This window comes from Lates calcarifer, linkage group LG18 (assembly GCF_001640805.2).
Source record: "Lates calcarifer isolate ASB-BC8 linkage group LG18, TLL_Latcal_v3, whole genome shotgun sequence".
NCBI lineage: Eukaryota > Metazoa > Chordata > Actinopteri > Centropomidae > Lates > Lates calcarifer.
In genome coordinates this window covers 4,209,834-4,227,761 of record NC_066850.1, presented here as the reverse complement: position 1 = coordinate 4,227,761, position 17,928 = coordinate 4,209,834, and the positions used below count along the sequence as shown (strand labels likewise).

The following is a 17,928-nucleotide window of genomic DNA, read 5'->3' as shown; positions in this document are numbered from 1 at the left end:
GTGGCTACATCAGCCAAGGCTGGAAATTCAACAAATAATGTCAGTAGGCGATAATCGATTATGTTGTGTTACTGCTGCGATGCAGAGTCGTCCATGTCCAACACCCCTAGGCACACAGATGCCCTTTCTTCTCTCTTAAAACACCTAAAATGCAGAGGAGTACACATATTCAAGTACTACAGTAAAGTACAATTTTGAAGTACTTATCTGTTGCATCTATCTGACAGCTGGAGTTTCTAGTTACTAGTATTACTAGTTACTACATTAGCATTAACACAGCATTGTTGTAATGGTGTCACTCACTTCACACTTTGAGAGCAGATATTGACAGACCTGATGGCTGTGTAATTGATTTCCTCATTGAGTTTCCATACATGCACAGTGAGAGAGAGAGAGAGGAGAATAACTGGCTCGGCCAAAAACAACTCGGCTGTTTCCCAACCTGTAGGAAGCTTTATATGTCCATACAGAGTATCCTGATAATGACTGAAGCTCATTAAACTTTGAGGATATAATTTATCAACAGAAACAGAATAATAATTTAAGGCCTTTTCACATACAGCACGACATGAATATAGAACACAAAAATGCAAGATACTTGCCCATAAATATACAGAAGCTGAAGCTCCACTGTGACCGGTTTGCGGACATATTTTTAGGATGTTTGTGGGACAGTTCGAGGTCCTGTTGGGGATGCGACCGCTCCATTTGAGGAGGCAGAGACCAACTACTGGGATCCTTTGACTCAGAGCAGCCTCTTGACGGTCTGTGTGATTGCGATGCCTTTATTTGCATGGGCGAAAGCTCAGAAAAATCAATTTTGTTTTCGTCAAGTTGAGTTGTTCTGTGTCAAAGTAGTCATAATAAAAAACCCCAGCTCAAAAAAATAAATTGACGTGCAAATTCATTGTGCGAAAAAACACCCACAGTGTGAAAACGCCTTATTGCCCAGTCCTATATATAACTTTTAAAAATGTGCCGTTTTGGTGTCTATCCTGGGGACACAACTAACTCCTGACATCTTGAACATTCACATTTTTCTGTATTAATCCAACATACGTCAACATAGCTAATAAATATATATGAGTCGGGGAAAATGTGCCTGTGCCAGCTGAAGCTGCCTTTGTCATTTCTCTTTACCACAGATCAAACAGCAGAGCCTGTAATGTTACTAGATCATATTTCCATTGAAAAGGCAAGTTCAAGTGTGTTTTTATCTCCTCCACCCTCAGGGTTAATCAAAACAATGATGATACATGACACTGAGTCTGCATGTCACCTGCCTTCCCATTCAACACAAGAGAGGATCTAGACAGATGCATTTGGCTCAGCAGCACAGTATTAAATCACAAAACATTTCTTTCATCTTTCATAACACACCGTACACCGGGGAGCCACAGCCCTCATCGCATTACTGCCCTCTTGCCTGTGAAGGGACGGGGCCGCCTTTCCTCTTTTATTCTTTTTATCTTTCCATCTGAGGAGATTATGTCATCTGTCTCTATCTCTCCTCCCCTTTAAGATGAAGTATATCACTGGTTCTGTAAACAATCTGGGAATATGTGCTGTTGCTTAGCAACCGGTGGAGGTGAGAGTAATAGGATAAGTGTGTGCGTTTCTGCATGCACGTGTGATTCAACTTGGCACTCCGGACTTTGGCATCTGCGCATGTGCACCTGTGTGCTGTGTGCGTTTGACATATGTGTGCTCACATGGATGAACGTGTGTGTGTGTGTGTGTGTGAGAGAGTTTAAAGGTATGGGCCAAGAAATTCAGCCGTGGTTGAAGTGCAGAGGTGGCACTCTGGATCGGTCACAGACGTCTTTATCTGTCTCGCTGAGCGTCTGCTTCTCTTACTGTATGTTCGTCTTCATCTCCTGTTTCCAGTCGTCTGAACAGCAGAGGGGACAAACTAAATCTGTCACAGCTCTGTCCCCATCCACCTCTCTGTCTCTCCGACTTGTGCGTCTGCCAGTCTTCTGGTCTTTCAGAAAAGCCTGCTAGTTTATCTGTGTCAGCAGCGACCCATTTACACAGCCTTCGATCTAGATGGTGCAGAGATTGTGTTATGATCACACCTGGCATTAAAATGTGTCTCCGCTCTACAAATTGAAATCTGATTGCCCTTTCATTCACAGAAAGACCCACTGAGGCTTCCTTTGGTGATAATTACATCCTTCAGAACTGACATTAAAGACCTCATCCTGCTGACAATCAATTTTTGAAGACAATGTCTCAGTTTGAGTTGTTTGCTGTTTGTGTGGTTTGGTTGGAAATGTTTATACAAGTGTTCTCGGGACATATCAGAGACACTGCACATCTTCGCAGGTGTTTACAGTTATTATTCCTAAATCTCCAGTCAGGTCGACGGTGAGCAGGTAATTACATGATTGACCAAAGTCAATGCACCATATTCAGTGGAGTATAAATGTAGCTTTTATACTACATGTCTATGCACAGCAGTTTTAGGACAACTAACAGTCTCAGCTCACAGCACAAATCAATCTGATTTCAGATTTTGTTATTTTTTTACCTCAGTCTGAACAGTCACGTCGGAATTCACTTGACTTTGACATCAACTCTGGACAGTAACCTGTCCCTGTTACAGGTCAAGATAACCCAGCTCCTACCTGCTCTCTGAGGGAGTCAGGTAGCCTGAATTGAGAGTCTTGTAAGGAGATGTCATTAAAACTTAAGAGGGGCCTCTAGGGACATTAACCAGAACTAACTGGCTCAGACATACAAGTGAAAAAATCACTCATACACACTCACACACACTACTGATTTTAGTAGAGCTTTTCAGTGGTGTCTGTGACAGTTTTTTACTTTTGCTTTACTTTTGCGAGAAGTGGAACTTTCTCAAGATCTGGAGAGACTTTTGCGAGATCTTGCAAAAGAAAGTTTCAGTAAGTCAGTTTACCTCCGGGTTGGTTACCAATTGTATGTGCTTTTGTCAGTTAGGCACCACGAAATGATGGAACACACACACGTGTGGGAGAGGTCTGTGGAAATTTATTTTGAAGTCATTAAATCAGTACAGAGCCTGGAAGGGCACATGGAGGAAAATCTGAGGGTTGAAAAAAAACATTATGTACTTTTGTGAGATCTCAAGAAAGTTTCTCGTGATCTCGCAAAAGTACTGTTCCAGTGAAGCTGATCACACCACTTCTGGCTCCGACTCTGCATCCACACATACTGTGTGTGCCACACTAGTGAACACATGTAGATCAACAGTGGATATGAGTATTAAGGACAAAATGGATTTTCTTATCTGAGGGTGGTTTGTTTTTGTAACTGGTGTGAATAACTCATAGTAATTTGATTTCAAAACCATCATTGTCAGAATCTGGACAAAAACAGCAGGGACTGGGTGGATCCAATTAGAAGACACTTTACCTCTAGACAGGGTTGTAATCAATACAGGCTGATAAGAGGCAGCAGACAAACTAGACCAAACGTCAGACAGGTAAACAGCTGAGAAAACATGGAACAGCGAGAACACTCATCCAACTCAGACAGTCTTGCAGGTTGATGTGTGAGGAAAGACTGGGTCAGAGGAAGACAGTGCATAGACACCAGGCACAGGGAAAGAGGAAGGGAAAGGCCATGGCTGTTGCCATGACGATGGTCCCCATTGAGTGATGAACATAATGTAAAGATATAAAATATTGATCTTGTCTTCAAAATTGATAGCTTGATTGTCTATGCTTGTCTGTCTTCTAGCTTACATAATGTACTTTCTCTACGGGGACTTCTTCTGTCCATGTCTGTATTGTATGTTCTAGTCCTAATCAACACCTCTTTGTTTTGTTTTTTTTTCCCCCAGCATTGACGTCACTCGTCCTGTGTGCTTCTTACCTCTGTATACTTCCCCAGCCTGTCTGTCTGTCTACTACCTGCCTTTTTGTTCCTGTGCAAAGCTGCCAGGCTAGCCCTATTAGCCACTGAGATATAAAGGAGGTCTGGGGAGCCAGTAAATCAGCCGGGCTTAGAGACAAGCTCCGCTCTCCCTGTCCCCAGCTGCTTTCCCTGATTAAAACCGCCGGCCTGGCACAGAGAGAGAAAGAAAAGGGCAGCGAGAGAGAAGCTGGCAGACTGGCAAAAAAATAAAAAATGCAAACCAAACTTGAAAGGCACATATTGTCTGTCACTCTGCTCTAACGGTCCGCTTTCTCAAGTTGGGAACTTGACAGGAACAAACTGATGGAGTTCACAGATTTTTTTCCTCTAAATCAAATACGCTCAGACGGAGGGAACACTGGAGTCCGTGTTAGCACGTTGTCCCACATGAGGTCCTCCCTTCAGTGAGATAAAAAGTGAGGCTGTAGTCCTTCACAGGGAAATAAACAAAGGATCAGCTGAGGTTGTAATCGAACTTCCAGCTCGACCAATAAAACCTTGACAAACTAACAAACCATTTGATTTAGGTAGTTAACAAATCTGCCACAGATCAGCCCAGGAAATTGAGAGGATCCCTCATCTGTCACAACAAAATCATCAAAAGATACTGGCCAGAGTCAAAGGTTCGCTACGTTTTTTACTCTCCATCTTCCCCTTTCGAGGTCACATGCTTTTAATTGGGGCTCAGGTGCACAGAAAGAAAGACTGGGGTACAAAGAAGCTGGCGGACTGTCACAAAGAGAAAATTGTGACAGAGAAGCTGTAAAATAGAGCAGGAGTATGATGGAGCCAGGTCGCTTTAATGGGAGTGCTGTGAATCCAGTAGTCAGTCATCTTACAGTATCCTACTGAGATCTTCTCTCTGTTCTGTTCACTGATGTACAGCTCAGGAGACCCACAGTATTCTGCCAAATGGAAATTTTATCTCAGTTGAAGCTGATGAGGTTACTCTTCCAAATTATATCCCTACACTCCATCTAGTGATAATGAGCAGTGAGGTATAGATGCTTTAGGATGGTGCAGGATACTGCTATTAGCTGATTTTCAGACAATCTCTGCTTGTTCAGTCGCTTACTTGCTTTGCAAATTACATTTGATCCAAGTCCAGATCACACACTTGCATGCAATTAGTGTTCTCACTGGTGGCAGTGTGCTGTCTAATCACATGCATTTATGCAGACAAGTTCAGATGAACTTCATCCAAACTCTTGGTTCAGCAGTGATATTCTAGCAGAACACACAACTGCTGAATACAAGTGTGAAGACCCACAATCACAGCCAATCAATCAGTCTGATGAAATAGATTGGCTGAGGCAGCCGGAAGCTGCACTGTGAGACTGGATGGTTATTACCTTACCCAAACTAATGTTATACTATATATGTATATCTACTTAAACACAAATAATGAGCTGATATGTGGGTAAATGATTAGTCATCACTTTTCAATAGACCTCCATTCCATTCGTCTTTCCGCTCCACGTGACTCGTGTCCCTGAATGTCTCCCTTCCTGACTGTGCGACAATGGATGAAGGAATGGATAGGTGTATAGATTACATAGATAGATAGATGGATGGATACAGTCTGCCATGGCAGGTTGTCATTCAAAACCCTCTGTCTTTATCAACCTTTCCGTCTCTGTTTTTCAGTCATAAATGTGGAACAATGTGGTTCACCATGGGGTCAAATTAGATATCATCATTCCCCATTAGCAAATGGATCATTTTGATTCAATTAGCCACACGATCTAGCATGTAAAGGTCACTGCAGGCTGGTGGGGACTGCTGTGTGTGTATGTGGTTTTGTGTGTTTGTGTCTCGTTGGGGCAGGTCATCAGACTGTGTTGAAAGGAAGGAAGAAGAGGGTGGAGGGGGATCAAGATGGATGACATGATGTAGGGAGGGAACATAGATTTATAAAGGAAGACAGAGAAAGAGGAATAAAAAATACTCAGTACAGCAGCTATGGAAGTAAAACTCTGTGTTCTTTCATGCTGATCTTTGGTACATTTTGACAAGCCGTTTGAAAAGGTTTGTGCTCTTGAGTCAAGGCTTCACAGTATCAGATGCAAAACCAGGAGCGATTTATTACATATCCAAAGGACAACAAAGAGTCAAAAATGCTAGTTAAGAGAAATGTGGATTTTTGAGACATGCATTCCTGTCATGTCAGCATAATAAACTTTTTTTTTCAGTCATATTCTTGTCTGTTCATGGCATGAAGTTCATAACAGAGAAACAAAGAGTTAGTGAGTGAAAAGCCCAGGTCTACAAGAAGTGGTCAGAATATACAGGGCAAAATGGTAGTACAATTTTTGTTAAGTATCCCAAAGCAGAGTAAAATACCAACTACTAAATAAACATTGAAAGGTGGAGGATACAAAACCCTGACATTTTTTTGTGTAATGATCAGCGGGGCAGGCTACCATTGTGCACCGGTCTGGCATGTTGTTAAGTAATGTCTGTACATGGTAAAATAGAATCATAAAGAAAATTTCTGTTTGTCAACATGTAGTGCAAATCCAAGAACCAAAAAAAAAAAATAAATCTGCCAACATCAGATTTCTCAAAAAATCTAAGATTGTGATATTATATGCACCTATTATATGATGTGATATGATTAGTATGTGTTGTTGTCTTTAGGCAATTGGGTGTTTTGTTGTTGACACAGGCCAGTTGGCCCTCACAGATGGTCCCACAGACAAATGTCATGTTGGAAATGTCACGAAACGCCAGTTTTACATGGTCACCCTGCTGGCAGGCCTGCAAAGCTGGCATAGACCTTCCTGTTTTGTATATGTGTGTTTTTTGTGCGCGTGTTAAGAGAAATGCCAAAATTCAAACCAGAAACACAGAGTTTTTGTTGTCGTCGTTGTTTTTTAATGTGTCTGTGTGTGTTTGTATGTTTCCAAGCGTTTCTAAGCAGCTTAATCATGGCAACCTCCTCCACTGTCTCCAGTCGCAGCCAAACCTCTTTAATGAGAAATATTCTAATTTTTCCTCTAATCAAATGCACACAGGAACACATTACACACACACTACTCGCAGCAAGATCAAGGTCATTTATAAAGCATATTTTGTAGACGGACTGGTATTTACTATAGATGTGTATATTATAACACATTTTGAAAAAATGGAGATATTACACAAAGTCTTGTATAATACAGATAATTCATAGTAAAATGTAGAACAGACTGGAAGACACCCTCACAGGTGTTTTCTCTGATTTATAAACTGGAAATTTGCAAAACTGTAGGTTAACCTATAACACGGAACGTAAAGGTGGTTGGAAAAAAAACATCTTGCAGCATAATCTTGACCAGATTTAATGCAAATTCAGTTGAATTTGATAATTTCCTCTTGTTTGTTTTGATAACACTGTTAGGGCAGGGCAGCTCACACCTTTGACATTTATATGAACACATGTTTATTGTCCTCAAATAACTGCCAACATTGCTCCTCCCAGTTTCACCCTGAGCTCAGGTGCAGTCTGTGAGGATATTAAAAACACCAAGGCCTGTAATTAGTTTTAACACCAAAGATGTTGAAATACACTGCAGGTGAGTTAAGGTTAGCAAATTTATTCAAATATGCCAATACTTCTAACATGACAGGACAGCTAATTAACTGCAACAGCTTCGACTTTCCAAATCTCCACTCCAGTGTTAAGTGGTAATTGATTACACCTGTTAAAGCAACAGGAAAGTGAAATGTCAATCATGCACTTTCTGTACTGTACACGCCCACAAAGTCCTAACAGGAGATGTAAGCAGGCAAAATAAGTGGAATCACCTGCGTGGGTGTAATATGAACATGCAAGTCTTTAAAATCTAACCTTTCTTTCATTGATATTTTTTTACATTGACAATTAATGCAGAATTGTATCACTTCTTTGGAGGGTCAGGCAGGCAGAGCTCGGTGTGTTTTTATTCTGTGATGATCTGCAGATGCTACACGTGATGCTCTGTGTGTGTGTGTGTGTGTGTGTGTGTGTGTGTGTGTGTGTGCAGCTCTGAATCAGAACATCCAATCTGCGATGTACCTATTTGGGCTGAGCGTTTTTGTTCCAGAGCATAAATGCGATGCAGCTCTGGTGTTCGTATGCATTCATTTGAAAAATAGGCCAGTTCCCAAGAGAATCTCCATCTCTCTCACACACATTCTCTCTCTCTGTCTCTCTTTCTGTCTCTCCCTACATCTTTTCCTGTCTGTCCATTTGTTCTTGTTTTCACACCCACATCCCTCCTTGTCTGTTTTCTTCAACCATTCATTCTCCTTCTCGCCTTCAATCCATTTCTCACTTCCTTCCTGCTCCCTCTCTCTCTCCCTGCCTCCTTCTGTTTCTCCGCTCACACCTCGTCACTTACTCTCTTACTCACTGAATCGGTCAGTCGTTCATTTGCACCCACTCACTCGCTGCTTGCCCACTCACACACACACTTACTTATTTGTTAGCTCCATCTTCCTCTCTCTCTCTCTCTGTTGCTTTACAGTTGATCCTTCCCTTGGTCTCCAACTCCCTCTAAATCCATACTATTAAGTTACATAATTAGATCAGTGCTCTGTCAATAAGTAGCACTCTGTTAGAGCATTTTGTCTAATAGCCGAGGAAAACCTTTCGCTGCACTTCTCTTTCACACCCTCACGCACACATTCAGGTTTTTGTCATCACTCATCATTTACTGCTCCAGCAGAATCATGACCTTCTGTCAGTCTGGCAGCTTTGCTTCATTTCCTCCAGGATGAAAAGCAAGGTTTTGGAGGATTTGAAGAACCATTTCAGCCATTTTGCAAGTTTTAGCCTGTGAATTAGAAATAATGTTGTATAACCACTGAATACAAGGTTTGATTACCTGATGACATAGCAGTAAGTTCTCAACCCTAAAACAAAAGGCCTTCCAAATGGACCTTTATGACCATTCCAAAATTACTCATATGAGTCTGATCTGCATTAAAGCCACAGACAGGTGAAGCGAGTAACACTGATTATCTTGCTATAATGGCACAGGACTGTCAAGGAATGGGTTATTGAAACTGATGTGGTGGAAGCAGGAAAAATGGGTAAGCCTGAGAGTCTGATTGATTTCCTTTCCTGATGAATCATGTTTTCTTTTACATCACTTGGGTGGCCATGCCCATTGTTTACCTGAGGAAGAGACTGCAGCAGAATGCACTATGGGAAGGAGGCGAGCCGGCGGAGGCAGTGTGATGCTCTGGTGCATTGTTCTGCTGGGAAACCTTACCTTTAATTTTGTGGCCGATTGGCGTATGGTACTGTGAAGTCAAGTTCTACATAGTCTCATAGGCAGAACAGTGAGTAAAAGGTTATCTGTGTTGCATCTAACTGTTTTCTATCATCATCATCTGCTAAATGAGAAGCAAAACCATTAGAGCTTTTCTCTTTGTTTCCACTTTGCCATTCACTATGTCACCAAGCCAGAAGCCAATGGTTTTCACGTTGCTTTGAAATGAACTAAAAACAGACTCTTGTCTCAAAGGTGGCAAAGGAAGCTCGAAACTTGGGATACTTTGGAAAGTGGTTGACAGTTTATATGATTTGCAGTTGAATAGCTGAAACCCGCAAAGCCTCAGTGTGGTCCTTTTAAGACGACATGCTGTGTACTCCCAAGAGTCAGCAGCCTCCAAGACGATCCAGTAATGTGTCAGTAAATGTCAACCATGAGTCAGCGGCGTCCTCACACCACCACCCATGTGAAATGGACTAAGAACAGCGGGGGGTGATCGAATGTAAGAGGGAGATGAAGTGTAGCGAAAACGTCTATTTTCCATCTGTTTAAATCAGCTAAATGAAAAACACCCATCAGGTCTGTGTTCATATTATAAGTGTTTTACTCCTCTGCTGTATCCCAAGCATAGATCAACATATTTCTGTTTTCAGTGTTAATAGAATGTAGTTGGTAGTAGCAACCACCTCTAAAAACACCAGTTTTTGGCTGGAGTCTGGTTTGGAATATTTCATGTATTCCCCTTCCTGTTGCTGGCTATAAATGACTACCTTACAAGGTGGTGACACTCCAATACAAGAACTGACATTGATGCATAGAAGTATCCAAGAAACATGTTTGCGTGCATGCATGTTTTCTCTTCCGCCTGTCACTCTCTTCTTCCATTTTCTCTCCACAGCTATCTCTATCTCAGTCTCTCTTATTACTTCTCTCTTCTCCTCGTGTCTCTCCCTTTCCTCTTCTCCCCACCCCTCACCGATGCCCCATGTTGTCACTCTTCTTTAATGTGCTGAATGAGAGGTTTGGAGTCGATGCGTGACATGATGTGTGGATCCGTGTTTCCATTTTCAGACCGGGGTCAGGGCCAGATCACACCTTCTCTTATTTTGTTTCACACCGGCGCTCCACAGGGCCTCTTATGTAAAACACAGTGGGTGTGCCTGTGTGTGTGTTGATGTTGATGATTTTTTACTATCTGAGTGTAGGAAAGAGAGCGTGAATCTCCCTACAGCCACTCTATTTATGCCTTTTGTTTGCACAGGTAAAGATAAGCACCATGTGAAGGTGTTAGTAATCACACTGAAATGATTTCAGTACAATGCGGTCATCAGGGAATATTACCAGGGCTCTTTCTGACCTTTGTACATGTTATTACTGTCTGTGTGTAATGATGGCAAACCTGGATTGAAAGCTTTTTCTTTTCGCTGTGAATGGCTGTCCATAATAGCTGCTCTTATTCAGGGATATTCCACATATATAATGAAAAATGAAAGATGTGGAAGGTTGTGCTTAATAACTTATGTGCAGTTATAGCACAAAGTGACATTAATTTGTCCAATATATCCGTTAATATTCAAGAATTGTGCAACTAACCGATCGAAGTAGTGGTATTCCAGCAACTCCTGTTTTCTGCTCGGTACGTTGCCCCGGTGCGTTGTTATTGATCAATAATACACAGATTCCAAAGATTTTGTTTTTACTCAAAAAAAAGAATATATATATATGTGTGTGTGTGTGTGTGTGTGTGTGTGTATACATATATATATATCAGACATCTGGAAATAACCTTGGAGGTCTGTTTAATTCAAGTCCTGCTTGGAGTGTTTCCTGCCACGCTCTGATGTGTGTTAATAGTTGACAAGTAATTGGGTTTCAGACTGAGAGGTGTCACTTTCTATCAGAGTTGACAGCTTAAACCTGTCTTCTTGAGGCTTGCAGCACTGAAAAAAGTAGATATTGCCAATATCATTGAGGAAGAAATACTCAAAAACACTAAGATGAGGCAAGAAGTTTCACTTATTTCCTATCTGTGTCACTACAAATGAAATTTCACTCATTGTCAGTTGGACTGATTCCATTCACAAAGAAATAAACTGTCTCATTAAAATGCAACCACGAACCATGTTCGTGCATCTTTTTCAGCATGGAAACACAAACAAAACTCAACAAGACTCCCAGAAATTAACAAGATTGCAGTTTTTAAGAATTTTAATGACACGCCAAAATAAACACTGAACACACTCTGTAACCGCACTGTTCTGTGTGTGTACCCATTAAAATGAGGCATTCTCATCTGGGGAGAAATTTCCATGAGACTGCCGAGCTGCGGTGCTTTCTTTCTGCATTGTACCAAAACTTCACTTTGTCTCCCAACTATTTTTCCCCGGAGATGATTGGTGAAAAAATCACACTTGTGAGGCAAAGTCGATGCTCTTTGCAGATGTGAGCGGAAATTAGCAAACTGTACTTTTCTCAAGGTGTTGTCGCCTGCTAACAGCCAGCTTTTCATTACAGCCTACACTTGTTACTAGAATAACAACTTAGCACTTTATGCAGGAGGACTATACACGTATAAAAGGCTGCAGAGGATGGATAGTCAGTTATCAGACATTAGACAGGAACACGTTCACCCCTTTGAGCATCTGTCGGCGGCTTTTTGAGTCTGAGATGCCATTTCTAAGACGCTTTTAACATTTAGCACAAATCTAGGTACAGTAGTCAGAACAAAAACGATCACTTTTGCTTCTGCAGGCTGTTATTTGCTGTAGTTTTTAAGTCAGAACATCGTGTTTGTCTAAGTGTGTATGTGTGTGTGAGTGAGTGCTGTAATCAGTAAGATGCAGGGCTGGAGATGGAGCACAGCAGGCTCCACTGCTGAGAACAGAAATAATGCTTTTACTCCCGCTGCTGCTCTAAAACCAACTAATTTCTTTTGTGAGTTTTTCAGTGTATGTGTGTATCTGTGTGTATCCATTCAACACATGCATTTGCTGGTGTATATCTAACTTTGCAGATGACTAATAAAGCCTTCTGTAACTTTTATCTCCCAATGCTCTTTAACCTACTGTAGGTCAAGCTTTCAGACCAGAATTTCATGCCATCTTGTTCCTTCCTCTGTTCTGTCTGACTGGATACCATGGCAGAAAAGTATTAAGTGTTATTATGCAAATCCCTCAAATGAATGTCTTTGTTTTGGGAAAGAGAGAGAGAGAGAGAACAAGAGCACGAGAGAGATAACAGTGCTTTTGAAGCGATGAAAAGCAGAATGCTAATTCTGAGCTGCCTGTAGAGACACAGAAGCAGACAATGCTGCAGATTCTTTTAGTTTGGCTTTTTCTTTAATGAGTACTACCTCCTTTATGTTTGTGTTCTCTCATCCTTATCTACTTTATATGCATGTGTACAATGTGTTTTCTCTGTCCATCAAACACGCAGTTTGCATAGTGACACTTTGAGTTCTTGCAGGTGTGTGTGTTTGTGTGGCCATTATCTTTTTCCCCTTTCTATCTTGGTTACATGATATCATAATTGAAGTGGGAAGTGGACCCCATGCAGGTGTCTGTATTGTTATTGACCACCGCCTGTTTAGAGCGTTGTTGATGATGATTGGAAGTAATCTGCCTACGTGGAGCAACATGGTGCCAGAGTTGCGAGTATAATTATACCGTATGAGAACAGAGAGAAAGAGGAAGAGCTGTTAAGAGTGACTGTTGAAAGACTATTTATAGATGAATGCTAACTATCTCTAGATGAGTGGCTGGTGTTCAAGTAGAGAGGCTACAAGTGGTGGGTGAGTGGCTGGCTCATAAGAAGAGCGTCATTGTCATAGTTTATTTTATAGATGTATTTATCAAAATATTGTTTTTTGATCTGTGCGTTATTACGGTAAAGATTTAGGCTAGTAGGCTAGTCAACAAGAAACATTATCTATCGTTACATAGCCAACACTGCCATTAACAGCTGTTTATTGTTTAAGACAAGAGATTAGATTATATACGTCCTCTGGGCAGCACTATTTCTTCAACCTCTCATGTTAGACTGAGGGGAGACTGGAGGCTACAGTAAATCACTATCGCAAAGCAGTATTATGAGATGGGCCAGGGCTAGCTAGTTAGCATGCTAACTTCTGTAGAAGAAAAGAATAACAAGAATTAACATTGCCATTGCTTTCCGACTCTGGACACAACTCTTGACGCGTAAAGGAATGAATTTTGATGTTGAATTTGCAATATTTCTCTGAGACTGGTAATAAAATGTCAATGCTATGTTAGCTATGTAACAATAGCAAAAACTCACACAGAGCACCTTTAAATAATCAGGTTAAACATCTTTACAAGCTGACTCCCTGTATTTGGACTTAATTGCCTTGTTCCCACATCTCAAGAATACAGTGTTCCCATAACTGATGGAAACAATGGCTGCAACTACAGAAATAAGAAACAAGTTGTAACAAGTCAGAATTATCCGTCCCACAGGTACTACAGCGCCACCATCCTGCAGATGTCAGGAGTGCGGGATGACAGGCTTGCGATCTGGTTGGCCAGCCTCACCACCCTCACCAACTTCCTGTTTACCCTGCTGGGAGTGTGGCTGGTGGAGAGAGTGGGACGCAGGAAGCTCACTTTGGGAAGCATCGTGGGTACGTTGGTCAAAATGTCCACATCAGGGCGTGGTGTGTTCAAATCCCAGTTTTTGTAATGTCATTTATTCAACAGGTACATGTTTGAGCTTGAGTCTGTTGGCCATCGGTTTTCTGCTGTCTGCCCAGCACAGTCCTCCTGTCACCTTTCACCCGTTAGACCCGGCCATGGCAAACTCCACCTGCTCCAAGTACCAGTGAGTACACACACACAAACACACACTCTTCAGTTTGGTTCCAAGTGTTTCAGCTGAAAAACTGCCTCACTGCATGGAATACACTGACCATTTATGTTTCTTTAATAATTAGAGAATTTTTAAGCATGTTCGTGTTGTATTATGATATAGATAAAAACAGAAAGGACTAAAGGAAAATTTGCTAATAAAACATATCAAACCATATTTTTTAATGGCTTATTCAGTGAAGTGTTGATTTAAGAAAAAAGAAAGTAGTGCCAACATACAGTATATGCAGAGTCACATCTGTACTGTACATTAGAAAAGGCCTGAGTCATAGTATTCAAACCGCACTGTGACTGATTTATTAATAACTGGATAAACTGGTGGGTTGTAATGGAAGCAACTGTGTAAAGATTCTGTGTAAGTATTATTCCTGCCTGTGTGACTTTTATCATCTCCCAAACACCTAGAACCATCGCTAAATCAGCTCCAATTCACTTCATTGTCTCCATTAGCAACAAAGGCCAAACACACTCACATAGACACGCCGAGTGTGTTTCCACACGAGAGAGCCAGAGATCAGATGCCTCCGTGTCCCAATTTACTCTCACTTACACAGACACCAGATGAAACTCGCGTGTAACAACGCTCTTTCATCATAACAACAAACAACACCTAATGGACTCACTGTCCAGCACCCACTCACTGTAACACACCACCACTGCACACAAACACAAACACAGAGATAATTTGAAGAGATGAGTGCTTTTACCACACTGTTGAGTTCACTTTACTCCATATGAGCCCACACATCCCCTCGCTGACCGCAGCCGAGCATCAGAGCCACCACAGGCCTGCTATACTCATTCTGGATGGGGTGACTCATTTAAGGGCATACTCTCAAGGCGTCCCAACCAGGCAGGGGCTGGTATGATATTCTGACGGTATGATAACCTTAAGCAAAAATATCACAGTTACATGGTATTGTGGTATTGTGATTAATGCTCTAAAATGAGTTATTCTGAAAGGCTTTTTTTCCTACTGGTAACAGGCCCATGCCTAGTCCCAAGTGGAGTTTGACTATAGTTGGGAAATGACGCAACCTCTTGATACGTTGCCTTTAAATGATCAATTAACCATTCATTAAGCCCCACACCTCTTAGTTACTGCTGCAAGCTTTCAATATTTACGCTGATATTAGCAAAGATTCAAGCTGAAGCTAAGCTGTTGCATCTCTCTTCTCACCTTCCCACCTTCCTTCAGGTATTAATACATGGTTTTATTTTCATTCAGCTGACTTCAGTGTGTAATTAGAGCAAGGTGCCCTCCACACAGGGAGAGTCTGCACTCTGCAAAAATAGATCTGTGAAACAAAGCACACATTTCACGCAGTTCAACCAGGCGCTACAACAACAAATGTATGAGCGTTCCCTAGGTCGGCACTTCAGACTCTCTTACATGTGGCCTGCTAATCACATCACTGACATGACAAGATGCACTTTCAATTAACTAAGATGTAACAGAGGGACAAGACAGGATAAAGATATAATGATGCCATTTGTTTTTTGTAATTTTGATTTATTACTTCCTGTATCTGAGGAACAGTCCATACATTAATTTCATTTGGGTAATGAGGCATGTCTTAATGAGAGGGGGTGGAGAGCAAAGCTGTCCTCTCTTCTAGTTCCATCTAGTGAAATACAGTTTGCTTGTCAGTATTCTACAGAAGTCAGTGTACAGCAAAAACAGTGAGTACAGGAATGTGGTGTGATTGATTGTGTTCAGGGGAATTAGAGCTAATGTAAATGGCGTCTGCTGTTTGGCTTCGCAGGCTGTGCGAGCCGTGCATGCTGGACCCTGGATGTGGTTTCTGTTACCGAGAGAACGGCTCAGTGCTCCTCACCTCCTCCTGTGCTCCAGTCAATAAGGCCTCCACCGAGCACGCAGCATGGGGCAGGTGAGTCACAGGATGCTGCATGGGTATGTGCGTGTGTTTAGGAGCCAGCGGATGGCTGCAGATATACATGTATAAACCCAACTCGCTTTAATGTGAAATGACACAGTTTCACCTTGAATTGGGCGTTGATGTCCCCTCTTCCAGATGCTCCAACTCCAGCCTGATGAGAGATCACACCTACTGGGCCTACAACTACTGTCCCACCTCCTACTCCTGGCTGGTTTTACTGGGTTTGGTGCTGTACCTAGCTGCTTTTGCTCCAGGTAAGACAGACAGGTTCTGTCCAGCTAAATCCTGGCAAAAGATTTGTAAAATCTGAACAAATGAAAAAAAAAGTGAGACCACACACATGACAACGAATAACAACAGATTTCACAGTTTTGTTCTGATAGTATGTGATGTGCAACGAGAAGACCAACCAAGCTGGTTGTGACTTTTATCGTTCAGCCATGCCACGATGTGTTAAATAACACTGGGTCCTCTCTAAAGGTTTTACTCACTGAACTAACATAACCTCCCAATATAAGAGTGTATTATTACTGTATTATCAGTGTCTGTCCTCATTTGGTTCTGGCCCTCGTTCTCTCTGTTGGCTAAAGTAATCGGCAACCACAACAGATTATGAAAAGGCAGATGGAAATTGCAGCCAATCACCTTTTTATTTTTTTTATTTTTTTTACTGCTTTGCATTATTGTTGTTTCCACTGTGACTGTGGTAGAGAGCCTCACATTGATAGCTGCAGCCAAGTGCGCCATTGGCTACACCTACAAATGGTGTAAAGAGAATCATCTGAAGCTCAGCTCCAGGAATTTAAATACCCCAGACACAGACTGGTCATTTTTCGGCCACTGTGGACATTCAGGAAGGAAATCTTACCCTGTGAGAAAGTCACACTGTACTCCTCCATCTGTTCTTCTGTTTTATAATAAAAGAGATTTTGTCTCCATCTTTTCATGAAGAAAAAACACAAGGCTCATCTCTTATCTCTGTCTCTCAGGGATGGGTCCAATGCCGTGGACCATCAACTCAGAAATCTACCCTCTGTGGGCGAGGAGCACGGGGAACGCCTGCGCTGCCGGAGTCAACTGGACCTTCAACATCCTGGTGTCTCTCACCTTCCTCCACCTGGCTCAGTACTTCACCTACTATGGTCAGTTTCCATGCTGCAGAATTTAGCAGAAAAAAGCAAAATACCTTCAGGGCTTTTTTATTCTTTATCTTCGTGAAAGAAAGAGAAGGAGACAAAGTAGGGAAACTATCATGATTTTCCTATCAAACCAAACTCAGACTGTAATTTTAATCAGACACTTATGTCAGGAACAATTAGTCCCTGCCTTCAAGTGCTGTCAGTCTTCATCCAGTGCTGTCAGTCCTTACGCAACCCTGCAGCAGGTCTTGTGTAACATCCTGTTCATCCCTGCCTTACGTCAAGAGCAGCAAGGAGGTAAGAGCTGACTGATACCCCAAGGCGTCACCAACCGTTTTTTTACCCTTCAGCCCTCCTCTTTACCTCCTCAGTCACTGTAGTTCAGCAGCAGGTTTCTCCTTAGACAGGAAGGAACTGACCTTTCGTGGAATCTGGCGATCGATCCATCAGGGGTGATTGTGGAGGCATCCTGAGATGCAATGGGTTAATAATCAATTTCAGTCGTTCATCCCCTTTATCCACTTTATAAAAATCAAGAAAAAATGTGTCAAAACTGTAAAGAAACATAATGATGTTGTCATAGAAATGGTAACGCACACTTGTCTGTAACTTTAAAATGTCATTCTGCTTTGAGAAGGAGAAAATACAGATTGCAGTGGCTGGGAAATCTCATTAAGCCTCTTGTCACCATTTCTAGATGAATGCTTGTTTCTAGGTGCATTTGTGTCTCTATGTAGTTCTTTCCTTCTGTTAGCCCAGCTGTAATGTCCACTTTGACAGGGGCATGTTACTTCACGTTTAGTGTTTGGTGACCAGCTGCCTGAAAACAATCTTTCAGTTTGGTAAACCATTTTCGTTTTTC

At 41.8% G+C, this 17,928-nt stretch overlaps 1 protein-coding gene across 2 annotated transcripts in view; it reads left to right on the top strand.

The window, feature by feature from the left end:
• Nucleotides 1-17,928, top strand: part of LOC108899822 (proton myo-inositol cotransporter) — a 55,716-nt gene that overhangs the window by 34,299 nt on the left and 3,489 nt on the right. For both annotated transcript variants that reach the window (XM_018700488.2, XM_018700487.2), the window contains 5 exons: nucleotides 13,619-13,782; nucleotides 13,859-13,979; nucleotides 15,793-15,918; nucleotides 16,063-16,181; nucleotides 16,917-17,069. In XM_018700488.2, the coding sequence (XP_018556004.1) occupies nucleotides 13,619-13,782; nucleotides 13,859-13,979; nucleotides 15,793-15,918; nucleotides 16,063-16,181; nucleotides 16,917-17,069 (683 nt within the window). The remainder of the gene's footprint in view (nucleotides 1-13,618; nucleotides 13,783-13,858; nucleotides 13,980-15,792; nucleotides 15,919-16,062; nucleotides 16,182-16,916; nucleotides 17,070-17,928) is intronic.